Source organism: Corvus hawaiiensis, chromosome Z (genome assembly GCF_020740725.1).
Source record: "Corvus hawaiiensis isolate bCorHaw1 chromosome Z, bCorHaw1.pri.cur, whole genome shotgun sequence".
NCBI classification, from domain to species: domain Eukaryota; kingdom Metazoa; phylum Chordata; class Aves; order Passeriformes; family Corvidae; genus Corvus; species Corvus hawaiiensis.
The window spans coordinates 11,998,369-12,022,634 of NC_063255.1; the positions used below are offsets into that span (position 1 = coordinate 11,998,369).

General features: G+C 38.9%; 1 protein-coding gene across 4 annotated transcripts in view; it reads right to left on the minus strand.

The window, feature by feature from the left end:
• OSMR (oncostatin M receptor) overlaps positions 1–24,266 on the minus strand; it is a 33,930-nt gene that overhangs the window by 4,103 nt on the left and 5,561 nt on the right. For 3 of the 4 annotated variants that reach the window (XM_048290633.1, XM_048290634.1, XM_048290635.1), the window contains 16 exons: positions 23,805–23,901; positions 19,274–19,437; positions 17,596–17,755; positions 13,517–13,789; positions 12,805–12,931; positions 11,413–11,570; positions 9,322–9,458; positions 7,905–8,064; positions 7,297–7,373; positions 6,648–6,870; positions 5,928–6,110; positions 4,655–4,756; positions 4,107–4,286; positions 2,282–2,446; positions 609–687; positions 258–330 (listed from right to left, as the gene is read on the minus strand). In XM_048290633.1, the coding sequence (XP_048146590.1) occupies positions 258–330; positions 609–687; positions 2,282–2,446; positions 4,107–4,286; positions 4,655–4,756; positions 5,928–6,110; positions 6,648–6,870; positions 7,297–7,373; positions 7,905–8,064; positions 9,322–9,458; positions 11,413–11,570; positions 12,805–12,931; positions 13,517–13,789; positions 17,596–17,755; positions 19,274–19,437; positions 23,805–23,877 (2,334 nt within the window). In that variant the 5' untranslated portion in view covers positions 23,878–23,901. The remainder of the gene's footprint in view (positions 1–257; positions 331–608; positions 688–2,281; positions 2,447–4,106; positions 4,287–4,654; positions 4,757–5,927; positions 6,111–6,647; positions 6,871–7,296; positions 7,374–7,904; positions 8,065–9,321; positions 9,459–11,412; positions 11,571–12,804; positions 12,932–13,516; positions 13,790–17,595; positions 17,756–19,273; positions 19,438–23,804; positions 23,902–24,266) is intronic. The other variant, XM_048290636.1, reaches the window with a different exon arrangement.

Here is a 24,266-nt window from a genome sequence, read left to right on the forward strand (position 1 = left end):
TGTGAATTTGCTTTTTGCAATAACAGACTGCAATATAAGCTGGTCACTGCGGAGTCACACAAATGTCAAAAGGAGAGTTTTCCACTAAATGGTAACATTAAACTGTCAATTTTTGAATAATGATTAAATGTAGTCAACACAAAAACTGACAAGAGGTTAATTTTTAAATGCAGTCAACACAAGAATAGTATTTTTTTTTAAACTCTACTAAGCAAAGAATGGACAAATTAAAAACTCCAGATTTTCAGTGATCTTACCTTACACTCTTTGAATGACAGCACTTTGCTCTTGTTAGGACTAGGTATTACAGGACAACAGCACTCTTTCACCCTGGAAATAAGAGAGCAAAACAAATGACATTTTTGTTCTCTTACCAAAGCACACTCCACCAGCAGAAGCCCTCCAGAGATGTGTACAGGCGCAGCAGCAGATGACCGGTGTCTCAGAAATGCCACAAGCCAGGTACTTAAAACATCCATGCAGTCAGACAGCCAAAAGAAGAGATGAATGAGGCCTTACAACAGGCTGGAAGCAACAAGCTGCAGCAGTGGTTTGTGAATTAGCTTAGTTATATTCTCTGTCTACAGCAGAAATGCATTACAACTTACCACTTCATCTTCCAGTGGCATACAGCTGCTACTAGGGTTGGAACTATCACTAGCAGGAATACAAAGTACAGCATGTTTGCTGTGAAAGAAAAACACTTTAAAATTTTGTTTTTAACTTCTTACATGTTAAAGTCAATGTAGCTTGAGTTTCTGGGGCAAAAATAACATCAAGTCTGCGTGGGATGCCAGCCATTTAACTCAGCAGTAAAACTGTGTGGTCCATGGTAGCAACTTAGTTTGGCTGGAAGTTCTGGGATACATCTGTAAGCCTTTGGACCTTGATTTCCTTTACCAGAACTGAATTATGGATTGCTTTTCTTTTTGCAACATCTGTAAGCCTTTGGACCTTGATTTCCTTTACCAGAACTGAATTATGGATTGCTTTTCTTTTTGCACTCATATTGGCACCTTAACTGTAAGAGTAATTAACAAAAGTTAAGGCAATGATAACCTTACTTAAGTATTGTTTTACGTTTCCTCTCAGACCCGCGGAGAAGACAGATTTTTACTGTGAGACATGAACAACAGCTGTACTTCCATTTTGGATGACTATAGCCAGAGAAACTACACAAATATTCAAGTCTCCTAGGATTTAAGCTGATACAAGGACCTCAGTATTTCCTTCTAGATGGAAGACAGCCTTGGGCTATGCTGTTCACAAACAGCTGACACTGTAAGTGGGTTGAGGGGAGCACTAGTCCATCCCTGCTCTCCCTCTGTCCTGTCCAGTGCCCTCCTGCCCTGTGCCAGAGAGTTTGTGAGTCCCTACCACACACCACAGCAGGGAATGGACACAGGTTACATTCTCCTTGTATCTCTTTTGCATTCATTAAGCCCTTGTTTTTATTCTCTGCTTGGTTGTACAAACATCTGGCTGGTTGATGGGAGCTAGAACTTGTGTGTTAAGAGGCAGAACTGTCCCCTTGAGGGTGCCATGATGGTCAGACACTGCTCTAGTAGTTAGCCTAAGATATGGCGTCTCCTTACATAAGCCAATGCTTCCCCCTTTCCTATCCCTCCCCCTTCACCTCTGACCCTAATGACTTTTTCAAAACCAGGCATCTCCAGTTTGGATCCTAAGTTTCACAACCATGCTGACTGGTATTTTCAAGGGAACAAAGTTATGGGCAACTGATTTCCTCTTCTGCTTCAGTGATCAAATCTGCCCAGTTAGCAAACTACTGTGCCCATGCCAACAACCCTTCTGAATTGGCTTATGAAGGAGTGAACTTGACAATGGTTTTAAAGACTGATGAGAGTAAAAATCAACATTAGAAGTTCAAGAGTCCATACAGGAATTACCTGTTTGTACACAAGTCTGTAGGTTTTCCTATATTAGAAAACCAGATAAATCCAAATACAATTCTTCAATGAGTTCTAACAAACAGGACTCATTAGGCATGCAAATGTGCATATATTGAGCTATCTCCCAGAAAGATACAAGACTTAAATAAGGATGTAAATTAGGCTCATTCTAAAATTATGAAAAAATCTTTCTGCTTAGAAGTATCAAAGCACCATGTTGGTATGCTTGTATCATTTCTCAGTTGGATTCTTTCTTAAGTGCATGTTGCATTGAATTCAATGTTTTCCCTTAAGAAAGGAAGATTATTATAATGTTTTAAATCATCCCATCCTTCTGCTAGAGGACATTATTCACAGCCAGTACTCACAGTTATATGGTGTATCTATGTATCTAAAGTTAACAATGGGAGTCTCTCCTCCACCTGTAAATGCTTTAACCACTATTTTGTATTTTGTGTTTGGCATCAGGTGTTCCACGGTGTATCTCTTTTCTTCTGGGTTTTCAATTGTGTATTTACATAGCTCTGAATCATCTAAAACAAAACAGATGAGATAGAATCACAGGATCACAGAATCACTAGAATCAATACAAGGGACCATAAAGATCACCGAGTTCCATCTCCCCAGCCACAGACAGGGACACCTTCCACTCAGCCTCATCCAGCCTGGCCTTGAACACTTCCACATATGGGCATCCACAACTTCTCTGGGCAACCTGTTCCAGTGCCTCACTACCCTCACAGTAAATCTTCTCCTAATATCTAACCTAAACCTACACTCTTTCAGTTTAAAACCATTACCACTTGTCCTATCAGTGCAGGTAAAAAATCCATCTTTTTTATAAGCCCTCTGTTAGGTACTGAAAGGTTGCAATAAGTTGTCCCCAAAATATTACAAAACCACTTAACTGAAATAAAAAAACATCCGCAATCCGCCTTCTTTGTAATTTGCACACTTCCTTCCAGGAAGGATGATGCATCCTGACTCACTGCCACTGGGCTGAACTCCCATCCCTTCTAACTGGACTGTCCACAGCATTGCCCTCCTCTGGCAGACACCTAACAACTTGCTGTTAAAGGCTGAAGCTTGTTTATTTTAATTTCTTTTTCCTCAAGCATTTTACCAGAAGGATTTGAGTTTTGCTATTTCTTTTTTTTTTTTTTTACCAGAATCCTGTAGGCCTTAAGCTTATGTCAATTTCTTTGAAGATAATCAAAAGCAAGAAATCTCTGCCTGAAAAAAAAAGCTCTTTTGCCTCTCTGTTGTGCAACTCCCAAAACCCAGGGAGAAATGGGTTAGCTTATTTCTGCTGTTCTCAGTCACACCCCTGGTCTGCTAGCAGAAGCACTGAAGCAGAAAATCTTTGATTTAAACTTTTTAAAGTCTAACTGGCATTATTTACAGACTTATGGTACTTATATGGTGAGTTTAGTTCAGACAAGAACTTTTACATAAGGCTCCCTCAGTTCAAACTATGCTTTTCATCCTGGCACTAGTCTAATCAGAACACAGGACATAACCCAAGCAGAAGAAGAGGCAAGGAAAAAAAAATAAAATATATTCTTTTAACATGTTGGAAACATCTGAAAATTATAATGGAGCAAAGTCATCTGGAGCAGTTTTGCATGTGTAACAGAAAGGTCTGATATAAATTTGTGGCTTTGTGCCACTTCACAGCTCAGTTCTGCCGAAAGAACTCCACTGTAGAGTATACACACAAATACTTTCACTAGAAAAGAATCTACATGGGGAATTTATACAGTGCTCCAATTTTGAAGGAAATAAATTTTATCCCATCTGTTCCTAAAATACCCCAAACGCTAGTAAGACTAACATGATTCTTAGGACTTTTATCCAAGTAGACCACAAACAGATGTTTTTCAACATTCATCCAGAACTCACATCACAGGAGGAAGAACTCCTCCTATAGTACCAAAGGAGTCTTTTCTGAAGCTAAAAAAGAGTCATGGACAACAGAATGGGAGCTGTATATCTCCATAAAGCTGGGAATCACTTCTGCCTACCAACACCTCAAGCATAGAGAGGAACCAAAACCAATAGGTATTGAAATCTACAGATGGCCAAATGAGCCAGCCTAACTGCTTAATGTGAAATCTTCTAAGATGCTGCAATACCAACATGCCTTTCATCTGTATCAATGACACAACTTTTTGTAGTAGAGAGCTCAGTTACCTGGAAGAAGGTGCTTTTTTGATCCTTTCAAATTGCAGTTCCCTTGTATAGGTGACACATAAACATGGTAGCCTCTTAAAAAACCAGGCTCTGACTCATCTGTGAGATAAGAATCCCAAGACAGCGTTACTGAATGGTAAGTGAGGTCAACTTTTCTCACAACAGGGTCAAGCCGAGGAGCTGGAAGAAAGGAAATTCAAGTTAAACTTGCAATTATTCTTCAAGTGTTTTCTCTCGTCATTTGAAAAATCCACACTCCCATGTGGTGCTTATGTTTATATCTTTCTTGTATTTAAAAGCTGAACAAAGCCAAAGTTCTCTACAAAAACTGTCAGCTTCACAGAGCCTTCATGCACCTACGTAATACACAAAGCAATGACTGATAATCACAGCACTGTGTGCTGATATAGAACTTTTAAATGCTTCACTGAAGATACAGAAGGAACACAGAAAATACAGTTTTATCTAGCTGGAGGAGGAGGCAATTATTCTATTTGTGACAAATCAATTCAGCAAATGCACAAATCCTAAACATGTTGCCAACTTACGCAGCTCCCTGAGATAACCAATCTTCTTTTCCAATATGGAGGCCTTATTAGCAACAGATCCATAGATACGGAATTTGTATCTCACCCCTGGAACAAAAGCAGCTAGAAAATAGTTGAACAAAAATAGGTTATGGTTTGTCTTTTGGTGTTACTTTTATGTAATTGCTTCCTACAGAGGTCAATAACCTATTAGACACCGTCTCTGAGTGCTATAGTACTATTAAAGCAACTGAAGGAGACAGAGGGCAAGCCAATTCTTGATGTGCATTATGTGAATGAAACACATTTATTCTGAGTGAAAGACAGAATTGGGGGAGGGGTCTATATATTTTTTGCTGCCACACAGTGTTCAAGGTGACTGCACAATAGACTCCAAATGCACCAAAAAGACAATTTCATTTACGTTTCTGGCACAGGCAAAGGCTGTGTTTTGGACTGTTTGATGCACATCAAACGCACCAGGATTCCATGTTATCCTCACTGACATCCACTCCCATTCACATTAAGCAAGTGCAAACCACTGAAGAATTTGACAATACTCTTCCCATGTGTTACCACATTCCCCTTCATTACGTGCAGGTTTCCATACATTTGGATGAACTGAGCTGCAGTTCCCTTATTGCAAATTTATGCGTGCTCAGCCAAATTTTGTTCAAACAAGTTTCATTCCGAAGTGAGCTCTCAGCTTGAGAGACTCTAGGAAGGCTAAATTCTTGCAGCTGTGGAAGCAAATCAGAGCAACTCTCACACAGCCAGAAAGGATTTAGGCCTACTGGCCACCACTGGAATAAAAAACATGCAACTGATCCTAAGCAAGGACTGGTGCTGAGATGCATCATTTGTGGCACACTGACAGCATCAAACCTCTCACTACACTGTGGGTTTAAATTGCCCGAGTCTAAACTTCTGATCCGTGTTACAGATAGGATAGAGTTCCCTTTTGTGTCTCTCTTGCTAAAATATTTTAACTCCTTCATTAACCTCACCATCCTCCATCAAGATGCTGCTATAAGCCCCTCAGAAGAGGTTTTGTCTAAAATACTGAGTTGACTTTTCTCATATAGTATGCTGCCTTCCAAGGCTTAATAGTGCTGGTACATTTGTGGTGTCTAATTAATTTGGTAGGAAAAACATGATGCCACATGCCTTTGAAGAATTACACCTGCATAGCACAGAAGTCAATATTCCACATGATTTGTTTCCTAAATTCAATTAATGCCCATGGCTTGAAGGATTGCTGCACAGTCAGAAATAATAGTTGTTTGGCTTTCACCTGAGCTGATCACAGCACTGGAAGTGTTGGGTCCAAATCTCTTCCACTGCAAATCACAAGGCTGCAGCCTGGGAAAGTTACACCAATCAATAATGTAACTGTCATATATACTTCTGGGCTCCCAGGAGATTAAAATGCCATCATCTGTACCATTAACCAGTCCTTCCTTAAGCTCTTCGGTGCCTAGGAATGAACAAAACAGAATCTCTTATTATTGTCCTGCATGAGACTTCAGACTCATAAATGAAGATCAATACAGTTCCTATACTAACAAGCTGAAAACAATAATAGAAGAGTGGCATTCCTTCACTAAATGACATATGGGGTCTTTCACATGCTAAAAGCTGACAGCTCAGAAACCATCCAGCAACCGTTACTACACATTCACAAAAAAAATCAGCTGTAGAAACCTAGAGTCAGAGAGTCATAAGAGACTAATCACAGTGGCACTAGCTGCACCATCAAGGCACCTACTGCAGGTGTCAGGCCCTAGTTGTAGGCTAAATGTATTTTGGTCTGTAGAGATGCTCTGTGCACTTAAGCTTAATAAACACAGAGCAACGATCCTGCAGGAGAAAATACAGTTGTAATTTTCAGATAGCAGTGACATAAGTTAAGAGGTAAGGTTAATTTGTTGCCCAGGATGATAAATTATGACTTCACTAAAAATAGGTAGAAACAAAACTCTAATAATGTAATTATAACTGAAAATACTCTTACTGTTATCTGGAGCTCCAGAGATGATCAATACTGAAGGAAGTGAAAAATTAACATTGTTCTTTGCCATGATACTGATTCTGTAGGAATGGTTATCAATGAAAATCTTTGTGCTATTGTAGACTGAAGAAAAGGAGAAGCTTTCAGGCTTAGAGCCATCTTCTAGTTTTTCCCAAGTTACTTCATATGAAATAATTTTTCCGTTTGCTTGAAAACTTGGTGTTTTCTGAGAAAAAAAGTTATGGATGAAGAGAACAATAACTTTTGCTGAAAAATCATTGTAAATTTTGCTGAAGAAATATGAGAGGATAATTTAGAACTTTAAAAAACTAACAGGATGTATTACTTCTGTAAGAATATAAACCTTTGTTTCTATACATTTATGCACATACTAGTTGAAATGGAAATGCAGAATTCTTGGTAATCGGATCTGTCTTGTTCTAATACTTAGAGAAACAGAATTGTATCTCTGAAATTCCAGGACAGCACACCATCATAGTTACATGTGTTCTGAGATATTTTGTATACAATCTGTTTTAGATTTTTAAAAGACATTTTCAGACTGAATTGCTATCAATTGCATACAACTCACGTGTGCCATTTCCAACACCTTTATGAAGGGCTTTGTTTCTATTTCTGTAGGATGTCTCACCTTCCAGAACAAGGTCACATTTTGTCCCCCCAGAACTGGAGTAATTTCTCTCCACATGTCCAGTTTCCCTGATGGAGCTGCAATAAATATAGAAAAACAAGAAAATGAGAATGCTCTGGGCGCAGAAAGGATAGGTAGTTTAACTGCTTCCTCCCATTTGAAGAAATTCCACTCCCAACGTCTCCTTTTTCCCACCGCTCCCAGGTCTTGCCCAAACATTATCCTTTAACATCTTTTTCCCTTCATTCCTTTTTCTGAATTAAAATCTGGTTAATTTCCCCAGAAAATCTTTGCTTGCAGTCACCAGACTCTTGTTCCCACCTCTGCACCATTCCTCCAGGCCTCACAGGGCACTGTAACTCGGTCTGTCCATCTTCCCAGTCAACTGGATTTCCCACTGCCTGCACTGGATGAAATGTCCAAGACTAGCAGGTAGGCTGAGAACTATTTAAGAAGACATCTTCTTGAAGTTTGCTCAGTGTGTTTCTTTTATGCATGCAACAGGCCTCTGCTTTAGCTACACAGCAGAAGAGTAGCAACAAACAGCAAAGACAGGTGCCAAGCAAGGAACATCCCTCAAACTTTGCTTCTCCACAGGTTGGACATACTTCCTTCCTTCGTTCTGATGGGCAGGGGTGGGCTCCACTCACTCCACCTCCAGAAGTGCTTGGCCGCCCCGCAGCGCACCCTGGCCGTGTACTCCGTGTACGGCTGCAGCCCACGCACTGTGACACGCTTGTGCCGTGACTCCATGTCGGAGCTGTTGTGCTGCAAAACACAAAGACACAACAGCCACAGCTCAGAACAGCATCTTCAGCAAGATGTTATGAGAAAATAGCTCTTCCTCTAGACCCTGCAAAAGCCAGTTAAGCTTCACTTGGGAAAGACAATCATGGCACAACAATCAAAAAACGAAAAAGCCAATAATGCACAAGATCAAAACAGTGGGAGATCCAAAAAGACATCTGGAAGTCACTCTGTGTAACTGTCTGAGTCACTCAGAACCCTCCACATGAGTACTTTTCACATCCAGGAAGGAATTTACTGAGATCTTGCTTTCATAGAGTCTGGCGTTACTACCTCATGTAGAAGTAGGATGCTGTTCCAGATCTATGCAGAGCAATCTACAGCTACCTTTTCTTTCCATTTTTTTTCCCAGCCTTTACCCCACTCCCTCCTAAGAGACAGAGTGAGTTCTGGTAAGAGTCAAAAAGCCAGCATGCCTTTAAGCCTCTCCTCAAAACGGTCTCTTGCAATAGCCAGCTGCGGTGGTCACTTGATCTGACAGCTCTTAAGCTACACTCAAGACAGAACACAGCTTGATTGTGATCTTCAGTGTGCCTTTTTAATGTGCCTCTAGAGGCAAGCTGCCTTCTGAGAAAAGAGCTACAGAGAAGTGACAGTACATGGCCAAAGAGTCTGTCAACCTCACCTGTTGTGGAAGAGGTGGAATAAGATAAGGAATCTACTCAAATAATCTTCTAGGAGATCGAAGAGGAAGGAAAGAAAAACTGTTCTGGGATTCCATCACAAGAAATCGGACTCACTACCATGAATTACAGTCAACAGCACACAGAAGATCTCGGACTAATACAAAAGAAATCTTCAACACTGCTCTGTTGTGTGTGAAATGACATGACCAATAAAAACAAATCAAGATTACCAGTAGCTAATATATACACAACACATATTATACAACTCTACAATTATTAGGCCCCTCAGTGTTTTCATTAACATCAACAAATCTCAGAACCCATCCAGCAGAGCACTGAGCCACAGTCAGACCAGCCACACCACGTACTTCTGCCAGAGTACAGGCAGTGTTTGGAGTGTGAATTAGAGCCAGCAGTGCCCACATGGACCACAAAATCAGTGTAGTGCTTGGGAGCAAATAAATCCGGAAAACAGACACGTCAACATGCTCACAAGATTTAGAGTGTATCTGTATTGCTGGGGAATTATTTTTTAATCTCACATCAGAAAGATCTTCACTATGTTTTTGTTTAGGAAATTCAGGTTCCGTACCAGTTCTACTTTGCCATCAGGTTGGAGCACTTCAGTCTGCCAAAAGAGTTCAATTCCAATTTTTTCATAATTCCAATGTAATGTAATTTCTGTATCTGTGCTATCTTCCCAGACCTGTAAAGGTGCAGTAGGATATACTGCCAACAGAAAATCTGAGTTAGCTCTTGTAAAACAAAAAATATATGCAAAAGTATGTTAAGATATTTTAGCTGAGTAGTAAAAGCAAATAAAAAATACACATTTTTCTCCTAATCTAGAAGAAACACATATGAATTATAAAACTTCATTTCAGAATATAAATATAAGTAAATGTTACACAAGGTTTAAAAAAACCCCTTGTGCTGACTTAGAAATATTTTAAAACATCATGGACAAAAGGAAGAGGGACATTTATTGCAAACCAGTAAACTTCTCTTATTCAGGGCCTGGCAGAAACTCCTGATGTAACATGGTAACATTTGACACATTTCTACACCCTGGAATTGGGCCTCTTTGACAGAAATTTTGTTCACAACTCTGGCTCCTGTCAGTAGTTATTCTCCAGTAAACAGTGCCAACGCTACCTCTTCCAAAAGATTTCTGAGATCCTTTATTGCTGTGTAAGAGTATTCAGCAAGTGAACTAAATCTCAAACTCTCCCATATTATCAGTGTAATAGTGAGGAAAGCAATGCAATGTGGGGAAATGGCAATGCAAGTGAGGGGTATGCTTACACCCTTGGCCATTTATCCTAAAACTTCATGAATTACATTATTGAATTACACTACTCCATGAAACACAGTTTGAGGACGTTCATACATGAAAGAGTTTGTATTTGATATAGAAGGTCCAAACTACCACATGCAGAATTGGAAACTATGGATTTACGTTTTTCTTTACTTACTGTCATCCTTTAAGTTAGGAAAATTCTAATGTAAATATTTGCAGGATCAGAGAAAACCTGAAGGATTTTACAGGAATCACTATTTAAAAGCTTAACTCATCACAGATATTATACACCATTTCTTTAACTTGCAACAATCAGTAAGACTGGAAAAAGAATATTGTAATAAAATTTTAATGTACTTATCACACTGAATGTAAACTATTCTGCCTGACTTCCCATGACAACAGTTTATGACATTGTGTTGTCTCCCTACAACCTGTCAATTTACTCCTCCACTTTCTTGACCTATTTCTTCTACTTCCAAACAATCAGATTATCAAATTTTAGAATTTTCATGCCTCTCTGAGACAAATCTAACACAGAGAGACATTTAACATAAGTTCCTTTGTATAAAAAAGCATGGCTAGCATAACTGTCAACAATGCCTCTGAGGAAGGAAGCAGTGCCAGGATGCAGCAGTTACACCAACATCCTCCTAAGCTATTGTCCTTTCAGCTTCTTCAAACAGGTAAGGCAGCCACAGGACCTGGGGAACACTGAAGTCAGACATGGGGACACAAGGAAAACTGGAAATACTCTGGAGACTGAAGAAATACCCAGTTGTTTTGAGGCAGGAGTAGGAAGGAACTTATGGGACCCGGGGCACACAGAGATAAAGGATACAACTACTAGGGAACGAGGAAACACAGCCATCAGATACTCCTCAGAGAAAAACCTGGCTTTTGCCACTGATGAACCAGTCTTCCTCCCTTACAGTAGCACAGTGGATGTTACTGTTCCATATTAGGACCAAGAGCACCATCACTTCTTTCCCAGCAATAACTCCATCACGCGTATCACATCACATATCATACCAATTTCCATAAATACCAATTTTGCTTAAACTCCCTATTTTATATCCTTGCATCATATTGCTTTCTCTTCCATAAACTAGCTTCAGCGAAGCAGTAGATTTTAAAACATTAAGGGGTCATTCCAATAACCAAATCTGACCTTTGGAGTAAAGCTGTTTTCTACTGTTAATGCAACTTTCCAAAGCTGAAACTGAAGAGAGAGCAAGTAACTATAGCACAGGGACAGATAAGTGATTAAACGGTGAAGATAAAAATCAAGGACTTTCATACTTTAAACAAGGATGCAGAAGTATCAAGCTCAGAAGGAGCAACAAAAAGCCCTAAACAAAGACACAGAAAAAAACCCCTTACTTCTGTGTTTTATATCAAAAACATCTGTGGCAGTTTTCTTTCCCAGTGGGTTTTCCACAGTCAGTGTGACATTCCAGATCCTCTGCTGGCCTATATCCCAAGAACATGAGCACTGCTTAGAACAACTTGCTTCACACAGAGACATATTCTGGGATGACCTATAAAAGAAAGGGAGATGTAGGAGGCAGGGCAAAGAGAGAGAAAGATGTCTTTCCATAATGTACAATCAACATAGATCTTGAAGTTTCTGATGTCCAACTAGAATACAGCATCATAAAAAATAAGGCTGAGGGGGGAATATAAGAAGCCACCCAGTTCTTTCCCTTAACCTGAAGTAGGATGAACACAAATATTCTTAAAAGAAAGTTTTCTTTGAAGATCAGGTTTGTCTTTTTAAGATACAATTACATTGCTTTTAGAAATTTTCTTACGGATATTCTAAACCAGAGACTTATTTGCCAAGACTTAAATAATTTACATGTCTACCGCTAAGCTTTTAAATGAAGCTGTAATTTCAACTGCATCTTGAAGTGCGTCTTCTAACCTTCCATTTTTAAAACGCCATCACAGTATCTTAATAGAAGTGAATGATGCAGAGACCCAGAATGTACGTGCAATGCTGGCCTGTTTTCTGCTGAGATCTTTTGATGAAAGTTTGTTGTGATGATGAGGTATCTGTCCTGTTTCCCTTTCTCTGCACACCTTGCTGTAAAGACCCTCTCCTCATGTAAGGGCCATGTCTGATATGACAGAGCTGTGTACCCTTTACTCAGCCTGCTAAAAAACCTTTGAGAAAGTCTGCAGATTTTTTTTTTTGTTTTTAAAGTAAAGAAGCCAGGTGAAACTACAGGAATTATAGACACAAGAAGGACTTTTGAGATAGGATTGTCAGTAGCTCAAGGACTCAAGAAGGAAAACATCAGCATGTAAAGCTCTAAACTCCTAAAGGAAAAGAACTAGGGAGGCTAATCAAGCTAAGTGCTGAGTCAGCATTAGTGTCAATGGATCACGAGCACACCACTACTCAGCCTACCAGCTGATCAGATGCTAGTCACCTGTTGTGCGTGCTACCCAGTAATTATGTTATACTTTTAATTTACCTACATCCTGATTTCAGGGTGTCTTCACACCTACTGAATGATATCCAAACATATTAACTCAAAAGAATGGTTAGAATAAGCTTTATCAGGCAGAACTTGATCTTGTAAACTTATTATAGCTAGCCTAATTCAGAGCAGTTCTGCACTGCTCAAGCTTTGTTAAGTAAGTGGTCAGTGAGGTGGAAAGAGGCAAGCAGCTAATTACAAGAACAAAAAGCATTTCCACAGCTTGTAAGGGAAAGATGGTGACTGGTACAGCACAGATCAGAGTTAATATAACAATGAGACTTACGTTTCAGACAAGTTGTATCGTGGTGAGTTCCGTCCATAGAGATAGGTCTCTCCTTCTGTCCAAGTACATGTTACTCTTTTCATATCTTGAGTTTGGCAGGAAAAATCTTTAGGTGTGTCAGGTGGTCCTTGTCAGATGAAATAATGAAAAAAACAACAACATCACAGCAGTCAAGGCAAAACTCATCAACCTTTTTAATATATTAACAAGTTAGAAAAAATGGGTAAGTACAAAGTCTGGTTTACTAGAGATGTTATTACTGAAATTACACTTATTTCAATGACCACTCTGCAGAGATAGTCAGGATAATACCATGAGTTAATAACAATCAAACACTTTTATACTCTCTTTTTTTTAATACTCATCCTTTCATTTATTCAATCTGGGTTTTTTTCTATCTTTAAATATTGCTATTAGCCTTCAAAAAGGGGACTGTGCTGAGTTTTTACTACATGCACACAGACTATGAAGCTGAACTCCTAAATGGGTGGGTATATTTAAGAATCAATCACCTGCCACATGGTCAATTAATTTAATGCTATTTTTCCTGCTTTCTATATATAAGTTTACAGGCCTGAAGTCAGGCAGAGTTCAGCCAGGCATGACAAGACCATGACAACTTACAGAAAGCTTTTTTTCCCCATCCATTTTTTCCACATTCTTGAGTTAATAACAAGAGGAAAATAAAACTGTTAACAATGTGTTCACTTACTACCCACAAAGAAAGCTGCCTCATGTGACTCCCCATCTTCATCATAACAGTAAACCTGGATGTTAGACCCCTTGTCATGTGACAGATTTTCCACAGTAAGAAGTTTGACTTGACTGTTTGTGTGCTTGAAAACATCAACAGTTGGGTAGACAGAGAATTCCTTAATGGTTTGACCTTTCCTTCCTATGCAGCAAAGAGTGATATCAGAGCCTTCTGCTAAAAATTTTTCTTTTGGAAAGATTAGTGGCCCGCTTCTATTTGAAGTGTCCAGGCCTGCAAATTAAAAAAAAACATTTCAAAATCTGCTCAAGTCAACAGCCCTCAGCCAGAACACAAAACTAAGCATTTACACAAGGAATTTCTAACATTATCCATTCACAGACTTTTATTTAGTATTCTTCCCAATACAGAGATGAATTTCACATGTAATAATACCTTTCTCTTAAACTCATAAACATATAATGTAGTCCAACAAACTACCTAAAAGACTAGATCTGTTTTACTGCCTTTCACTTAGAGAAAACAAAAATGTTCTGCCAAGAATTGCCTTTACAAAGGAACACCACCTCCTGCTCCTATGCACAAGTTGTTGCTTATATCCAAGATGCCTGCTCCTGAAGACTTTGAGCAGAGGGCTAGAAAAACATCTGATGTTCATGCAGAGCTCAGCTAAGAGAAGTCAGCGCTGACTGAATCAGATCAGTGAGGGGATAATCAACTTGGAATGAGACTCCTATAGCCTATGTTGGACTGCTTGCTGGGTGCAAAAATTAGTGGTATTTAAGTGACTCACAGTCTTTTACACATATTACACAGATAAAATCAACTCTCAAGAATCTGATCCAAAAACCTGATGACATCTAGAGTTATTATCTTTCAGAGAGCTCTAAATCAGGTCTGTAATGTGGGATCAGTTTGTGACCAAGAAATAGTATTTTTGAACCCCATTCACTTGCAACTGAAAAAAAATAAAATCTCCAAGATTGAGGAGATTGTGGAACAGAAAGAGAGTCTTGCATCCTATTTTCCATTATATAACAAGAGGGAGATGAGTGCCACAATCCACGTATGAAGACCTGTGATGCCTCTGCTATACACATGATGCCTCCAATATCTTAAAAGCCCTTGCTGCTCCAAATGAGTGTTTCATTATAAAATCACTGTAGTCATATTTTCTAAAGTAGTTACATATTTTGTTTAAACAAGATTCTCTGGAAATCAAACCGCTCTAGTAAAACGTAGTCATCTAAAAAAAAAGATAACATTTTGTGATGCCATTAATTACATTATTGGTTCACTCCGTGTTAATTCTTGTTGGAAAGGATGAAAGTTTGGTAAGAAAGTTTCACAGATATGTAGGCTTGGCAGAAAGATCTCTGAATGTAGAAACTGAGGATGAGATAGAAATGAAAGCAAGTTTTGATATAGAGTAAAAGATGTTTTGCTGAAACACTGAGCACTGAACAACTGAGAAGGCAAAGGTTGGAGATGAGTTGGAAGGAGATTTTTATGAACAGGACAAAGGTATGTGACTACAAACAAAGACATGTTTTTCACCAAGTAAATAAGTCTCAAGAAGAGCATAAGTAAATAGAAAATATGTTTTTACCAAAAAAAGAGATATTGCAGGCAAACAAGAAATGTCGATGTAGCAAGAAGAAGAGATGTCTGAGAATTTTCCATTGTAAGCTTAAATTGTAACATACTTACTCTTGTGATTGGATAATAATGACTATAATATGGTAATGGTAGTAGCTATGATAGGCTATAGGCAAATGTAAAGGTATTGTTTATGGTGCTTATTGGTTGTTATGTGTTAAGATACACAGCAAAGAAAAGTACATAATGCTTTGTAACTTGAACAGAAAGTGGCTTCAGGTATGCCTACAGCTGGAGCTGACAGCTGTAGGGCTGGCTCTGGATACCCACTCCCTGAAATGCTGTAACATTGCCTATGCAATAAACAGCTTTCAAGAGAGCCGCCTGAAGTCCAGACATCCTTCGTGAACCTTTCTGCTATAAATTCTCATATAATTCTCACATAATTCATAAGACATTCATTCCAAGTGACATAAGGAGCTGACTTCCTCCTTTCTCTCTGCCTTCTGTTGATGCCTAAGTTTTTAACTTTTATATTTTTCAAATTCTGTACTGCTTAGTGTGTAACTCTGAAAGTTTCTTGTAGCCTGTTAATTTCTATTCTTGTGCTAGGTAGACATAACAAAGCCTCTCTGGGCCTGCTCTTCAAGGACACTTAGACCGTCCTAGGCCAAAAGTATAAACCAAAGAGCCGCTAAGGGGGGGATAAGCTGAGGGCAAAACTGAAGCTTTAATTGGAGAATTAAACCTGCTATGCAAATGAACCAAACCTATAAAAGAGTGAAGAACTCGTGACCGGTCATCCATCTTGCGGTCCATCTTGGCAACAGCCTCTGGGCTCCCCAGGGGTACCTTTGAAGGCCCTTCAAATAAATATGTACTTTTATTCCCTTATTCCTGTCTAGTCTCTGTGTCTAGGAGGCCTCTTAAGGCATCAGTTCTTTGGTGACCCAGATGGAACAACGAGGCTTCCGAAAATCCTCTGGGACTCAGAAAGATCCAGCTCAGCTTCCTCCCCCTCTGCTGGCACCCGAGGGGGGGTAGTTGCCAGGAGTCCAGGAGGCAGAGGAGCTCCAAGAGGCCAGAAAACTCTCCAGATCCAGCATAGAGGCACGTGAGTAACTGAATAAAGGTAGTATTCTGTTGGCACCTGGACTGGGTGTTAAGAGGTTTCTTACAGTTTGTTTAGGGACTCAGAAGAGTCCGGGAGTGGGGGGTTTCATTTAGTGTTTCTCCTTTTGTTAGCTTGTCAACTCCTGAGAGCTTGTCAGGGAACCCCTGTGAGAGTCCCAGGGCATTTAATTTTCCCTCTGTTGGTTTGTTGCTAGCTTGTGTCCAGCCAGCACTCTTTGGCACCCAGCCAGGTGGTGCAGCAGCTCAGAGCCTTGGAACTATTTCCAGCCACAGTTTAAATCCGAGGGTGGTGGGTTCAAATCCTATCTTCTCTAGTTTTTCCTCTCTTTGCTTTATAGAGTATTTTATATCTTGTTGCTTTGTTTTTGTGAATTTTCTGTTTATAAGCACAAAACCATGGGTGGTAATATTTCTTGTATGGGGAGTGAAATACCACAAAACTCACCTTTAATCTTAGTCTTGCATAACTGGGGAAAAGTGACTGGCAAAGATAAAACCCTTACAAAACCAGAATTAATTAGGCTTTCCACACTGATTTGGCCAGCTTATAGGTCAGATAACTGGCAAAAGTGGCCGCAATTTGGAAGCTTAGATGAAGAATTAATATTGAGTTTAATACCGTATCACCAAAGAGATCACTGTTTCTTAGAACTAGAGTATGCAAAGCTCTTCTTGGCTGCATCTAAGTTACAAATATCTAAAAGAGAGCCTATATTGTTTTTAAGGAAAAAAGAGAAAAAGGTTAAGAAGTCTATGTTGGACCTGACAAAGGGGAAGGATGTGGAGATGGATTTAATAGTTCCCACCTTGAGAATAGACCCCCTGCCTCCTCCTCCTCCCCCTCCACCTCCTTTAATTCAATATACTAATTCAAACTGTGAACCCCAGACAAAAGCAACAGATTCATCACATCATGTAGCCCCTAGCTATGTGCTTCCTCTCTTTTGCCTGAGTCTGGGCTGGGGATGTGCCTATCCAAGATCCCATGCCACTCCATCTACTAGATTGTCTTAATGTGTGAGCAGAAAAAAAGCTCTAGAACTTTTGGTCTACTAGCTTAGGGAGATAGTCTGCAAATTATAGCAATGGCAGAAGCACTGCTATTATTGCCAGCAAAATACAAGGAGATGGTTAGCGCTTAGAGCAAATGGATTATTGATTTCATGCTGTGGTGGGTTTAGCAAAACTTAGGGCCTTGGTAAAGTCACAAAGTCACATCATAAAGTCACATCATAAAGTCACCCCAAGACAGATGTCATCTCTCCTGAACTGTCCTTCACAGCTACATTCACTGGTGAATTACCAACTAGCTTTATACCAATATTGCAAAGTTTTGTTTTGCTTACCTGGGACAGTCTCCCACAAACTCCACTGACTCCAAATTTTTGATGCTTCTGCCTTGCTCCTGATTCTCACAGCATGTGACATACACTCCAAAGGTATATCTGAATCCCATGTCCAATGAAGAGGCTTTTCCAATTTATCAAGTGTGACATTATGAAACTCCTACAAACAAAGAGCAGTAAGGCAGAAGTATTGAAAACACAACAATGTGAAGATTTGGAAATACAATCAAAAGCAGCGAGAAAGCTCAGAGGAGGAAAATGCTTTTAAAAATGAATGTCTGAAACTCCACTAGCTACATGTGATCTCCTACTACGTAACTAGTCAGCTAATCAATTTCTTACAGATCTGTGCTAGCAGTGGTGGAGTGACTGATGTGCTGACATATTTGTGACTGAGACCCTGCTTCTCATGACATGGATTTGCTCTCAGAGACTTTCAGTAGGTTATTGTTGCCTGCTGTTACATAAGCTGCTGCCTACAAATGCATCCTAATGCTCTGGGTTACACATCCCTGCGGTGGAGTCACCATCCCTGGAGGAATTTAAAAGACGTGCAGATTCAGCACTTAGAGATGTGGTTTAGTGGTAGACTTGGTAGTGCTGGGTTAATGGCTGGATGCAATGATCTTAAAGAGTTTTTCCAACCTATAAGATTCTATCATTCTATATATTTTAGTACTTCTTCTAGCAACCATTCCAGATTCTCAGCATACAGATCTGTGCTGCTCATATGATTTGCACCAGAGCCCTGATTCACACTGACCACTAGGGAACTTCTCTCCAGTGCTGCTTTCCACTGGCAATACCTGCACTTTTATATTCCCACTGCTCTGAGAAAAACTCTGCCATCAGTTCAAAATTTAATTTCTCAGTTATAGCCCTGAAAAATGTAGCCACTGCTCTGGAAGTTATATAGGCTGCCCAAGCTTTGGTATGAGCAGACTCACAGAGTTTCTTTACTGGTACATACTCTTCAGAAAAACACAAAAGCAAATATATTCCTGTATGGTAGTGACATCCAAAGTAACTTGTCATGTTTATTACGAATAACAGAACAGACTACATTCCTGGATTTGAAACACTTTTAATTCCTTCCAGAAAGTTAATAAGGGTTTGTTAAAGGATACTTCAAAAAAGCCCAAAACTTAATTGTTTGTAGCTATATGGCCTCAGTTACTGACTTCAGGGTTAGATCTACTCATGGGTCTAAAAATCCTATCCAGTGTATCAAAGTGGTAAAAATCTGCAGAACTGCATAGAGCTCATTTGCAGTGAAGATGTGGTTCTTCAAACTCAGAGACAAAACACCACCAACTAGAGTGATCAAAGTAAGTTGTGATTTTTAACAACGCCTATCTTACTTAATTGATCACTGGTTTCAGAAAAATAAGCCCTTGTCTGTTTTCTGTGCTTTCTGACAAATAGCAACTCTAAATGAGCTAGTGCAGTTTTTCAGTTTTACTAGGTTTTAAATTTTCTTTGGAGACCTTTCTCATACAGAAGTCACAAAGAGAGAAAGACATCCAGAACAGGCCTAAGCCTATTATTTGGGTGATCTCCTCCTCTTCAGAAAATGTTGCTGGTTTAGGTGCTAAGGAAAACTATCAGGATAGGGACTTTGCAAAGAGAACATCACAACATCTTCCATCATTGTCACTTCTTTTCAAAGTACACTTACTGTCCACACAGTAGTAGCTTCATCGGTTCGACGGACTTGTATCTCAAAAGACATTGCCAGCTCAGCATCGTGTGCTGACTTGACAACATCCCATTCCACCAGCAGCCGCTGAAGATCCGAATCCTTGGAAATGTTAAGGTATCTTACTGGAAACACACTGGATTCTAGGAGTGCAAAAGGGCACAAAAATATTACTGTCTAGTTAAGTTACAAAGCAAATATGAAACAACATTGGTTAGAGATAAGACAGGTTCCACAGCACATGGTTCTGAAGGAAAAAACAAAAGTGATGAGGACCTCTGCTGCTGATGACAAAAGGGAAGATAATCCTTCTTCTTAAGGAACCAACAGTCTAAAATGAGGTTCCTAAATCTATCCAATACCGCCCACCATGACATTTCGTATGCTATTTAATTTCTTTATGCTCTCAGTTTACTAGCTGTTTTATGGAAATACAGAAGATCCATCCCTTCATAATCTTATGAAGAGGAACAACATAAGAAGGACTAAATCCCGTAATATCCCAATCCCCAGAAAGCCTTCATATTATTAGGGCAGAAACTCTGGGCTCAGCTTTGATCTCTGACTAAATTCAGATTAAATAAATTAAAGCAAAACCATTATTTGAACAGAATAGGTTAAGGGTTTCCCTCCAGTAGCTAGCTCAGATGACAGTCTAGTATTAAGCACACTCCTAGTTGCTCTACACAGAGCTTAGGTCATGGCTGTGGATTCTTCCACTGGAATTAGACACCTAGTTCTAATGGGACCCGCAGTCTTCTCTTGGTCTGGATTTAATTCCCTTAATAAAGTAAAGTTTAAAAGTCAGACTGAAGTCCCTTTTTGTGTTGGGAAATAAAAGGCCCTTCAATATTATTCTGCTGAAAACTACAAATGACCCTGTAAGTGGTTCCTCTTTTTAGACAATTCCTTTGTGACCCCTCCCTAAAAATCCTAACTGTTGGAAAAGATGAAACATAGCACTCACTGATTTTTCATTTCTGTACTTCCTGAAAACTAAACAAACATAAACCCCCTAAACTTAATCCAGTTGTTAATGAAGCCAGGGAGCTGAAACACCCGAGTAACCAGGCTTTTTCTTTTGCCACAGGTGCTTTTCAAAGTGCTTCTGCTTGTTACAAAAGGACAGTCAGAATTTTTATACTAACCAAGACACAGAAAAAAAAGTCACAAAAATAGCTGCATCTTTTAATAAAATAGAACTCATTCTGTGCATTCCTGCCACATTACAGCCAGAGTCACGAGGGACACAAGTGACCTCAGCAGCCCCTTCTCACAAAACTGTCACTACCACTCCTGTCTCCCAGACACACTTCTCCCACTGAATCACTTGAGACTTTTGCCATGTATCATTAGAAGAAACACAAGTAAACAGGAGATTTAGACTGAGAATCTGCATTTTGATAGATGCTTCTGGTAGCCATCATGTATCCAAAACATTCTGCAATTTATCCTGCAGTATCTGCATTGCACTAACCTCTGTGCAGCAGTTTTTTCCTACATACGGATTTTAACATTAGGAGAAGGGAATGAAAGGCTCAAGAGAAGCAGCAGTTATAACAATCTCTAGTCAATCAAAGGAAGCAAATAAAACTTTTTAAGCATATTTGTTAACTATGAGAATACAGACACTGACACAACTTTGTTGTTTTTATAAGTCCGGACTATAATTAAAAAATAAATGGAGGAAAGAATATATTTTACCATTAGTACAAAGTTGTTAAAAAACTGCTGGAAGAAAGGATTCTCTTTTAGCAAATCATCCAAAAACTCTGTGCGATATTTTTAACCTATTCCATTTTCAAGGGTACTAGAAGTCAGAGCAAAATGAAAACCATATGCTTTCAATCTTGAGGAAACTATTGGTATAGGCTTCTTCAGATAAGCTTGGAGGAAGAAATCAATTTTCACTGTTCAAACACATGGTCTCAGAATCAGGATTGTGGTACCCTCAAGTGCTTTGGAGAAAGAAATATAGACACATATATGCAACACACCGTCTATCAATTCTCAGTGCAGTTTGAGTATTTAATTACTGGGAAACGATTAACATGTGTAAATTACGTGAAAGCAGAATTGGTAACATTCGTGCCCATGTGAGGTAAACACAAAATGTTTCACACGAAGAAGTAAAATTTCCTTTTTGGCTATGGTAATGGTCCTTAAAAAGCGTATCTGCTGCTTCACAGCTGCTTTTGAAAAATGATGGGCATCAGCATTATACTGCCATAAGGAAACCCAGTGCCTATGACAATTAGTAGGTGTCTGAAACTGAGTAAACAAGGTGGATGGCTTGGGGATAAATTTCACTGGATGATGACAGAGCATCAGTTTTAGGTTTTACTGGAAAAAGGAAATATTATTAGCTTCTCTGTCAACAACTGACTAGGCAAGAAGACAGAACAACCAAAACAACACAGCGATTCAAAATTAACTGTGGAAGTGGAGTATCACTTTATTTTGGGAACACACTTCATTTTCCCACATTTTACAGACTTTCACCATGAAAACAAGATAAACACTGTTAAAATCCCACTTATGCTAAGGACTTGACTGTAATGTTGTTCATCTCCAGTATGTAATCTTAGCTGCTCATTTTCTGGCCAACTTTACTTGTACGTTCATCTTCCATTTACCTGAAGCACCGTGTACCAAATCTCTTGGGGGATCTCATTTCACATACACAAGCAGGTGCCTGATCTAGAACTCTGGCCCTTGCCATTATCATTTTTTCTGTCTGCACTGCTGAAGCAAAGGAAGAAGAGAGGAACTGGGAGAAGAAAAGGGCTCTGCTTGTCTCTCAATGAAATTCACCAGCACAAAGTAAGAGTCCAGAGAAAGGAAATAAATATACCTGAAAGAAAAGCCAGCCAGTTGGCAGAAACCCCTTTCTTTTTCAGGGTGCACCATTAAAAGAAACTTCTGCATATCATCTGAATTTCCATATCCTCTTTCTGCTCTTTTTCTAGCAAATTCTAATTGCAAGTGTCACTATTATGCCTATTGTATTGATGATAAGCCTGCATCTCCTCTCTGACCCTGTCTCTTTTCGTCCAGATTAAAATATCATCCCTTTTCCTCACAAAAAAGAATACTTCCACCTGCCACATTTAATTGACATGATAAAAAAACCCACAAAGGTCTCATTAGTTTCTGTTTTTTCTCCATCTGTACAAGTGTCCACTATCTCCCTTCAGCTAGACGACATATCACTTCACACCCCACACAATTTTGTTTTCCAAAGAGTCTGGCATAAGACAGTCTAGATCATCAGTTGGAGCTTATACACAGCACTAAAAAAAACCAAGAAACAGTATGGTTAAGGATATATCCAAGATCTTGACGACCACCAAGTTACGATGTCGGTATTAAAGGATTTTGTAGCATAATTTTAACGTGGAAATATTTGCAGCAGTCACAGTTACAATATTCCCTCCTAGCAAAATTAAGTGATCAACGCATCTTAAGACTTGTTTTAACTTGAAAGCTAACTCAAGACTATGTGAATAGCTTTATGACTAACAGCAGAGACTAATTTTATTCCTAAACAATTGCATGTGAAAACAAGCAACCAAGTTACTGTAATGAAGCAACTGTTTGGACTTGCCTGCATTACAAAGTTCTGCCATTCTAGGAGAGCACTGATAATAAGTCTCAAAACTGAGACTTGGGTGAGTGGTGTGTGAACACATGAATTTCAAGGTTGAAGAGAGACAAAATGTCTGAAACAGATATATTACCCCTTCAGTATGATAAAAAATATGTTTTTAAAAACCCAAACATCTCTCTTCCTTCTTCACCAACTTAAAAAAAGGCAGTAAAATTTCCATAACGCAGACTAGAGCCTGGCAGACCTTATGCCTTCTCAGTGGTGGTCACAGAAAGGTCAATTAAAAATTTTCTTTTTTCTTTTAATGGATTCATACCCAAATGCTATTGCTAGGAGCAAGTACACAAGAAGTATTTTTACCTTAAAATACACAGACTTCTGAGAAGTTATCATTATATTCAACTTTTTCCCCTTCTAATATGCATGTCTGCTTTTTGTCTTTGTATTGGATAAATATGTAAAGTGTGAAAAATAAAAATCTGGTCCTGGAATCTTGTGGCACAATCAGAAAAGAGACAAAAGAACTGCTAAACTTTTCAGAGATGAGACAAAAAAAGAAAGGAAAGAGATAAAAAAACCACAAAAGTTGTCAAAAAGGAAATAAATTATTTGAAGATGACGGCACAGATCAAAAACATAGGAGAAAGAGGAGGAGCAAATAAATAAATACACTTTGGCTTCACATAATTTCAAGTTGTTGATTCAACAGGCAATTTTGCATAATGAGGTCACAAAAGGTTGCTCCATGCAAGTTGCTCCATCACCTTACCAAAGAGAATAATTTGATTAAATGTGTATGTAACATGTTACTTAATCACAGACTTACAAATCAGCAAGTTGGATGCTTCAGTTGCTGTAGATTGCTTCCAAAGAAAAAAAATCAAACATTCAGACATTTACCTTGCTGTGAGTATGTAGTGTAGCACGTCCTCAGGTGGAGCATTACCGCCAGAATCATGAAGTGATTCATCATTTGTCCACCTTTTCCTGCATAAGACTTACCAGCAAAGAAAACATTTTTATTTATTTATTTCTTTCAGGAGAAACACAGCATGCCAAACAATAGTCCAGATAATATTACTATATTTAAGAATGAATAAATAAAAACCCAACCACACAGGCTCCAGGAAGCTTAAGAGAAATTCAGGAAGAACGCACAAAGAAAGATAAAGAATGAAAAAATGTAAACCTCTTGTTTTTAGACCTAGTTACTACAGTCAAAAGTTCAATTGAGTCTAAACAAATAAATCATACAATATCTTTAAAGTTTTTTATCCACTTATTTCAAATAAATATTGAAGTAGAAGTTTGTCCTAATATCTTTGGGCTTTTTTTCTGCACAAGTAAGAAGATACCTACCCT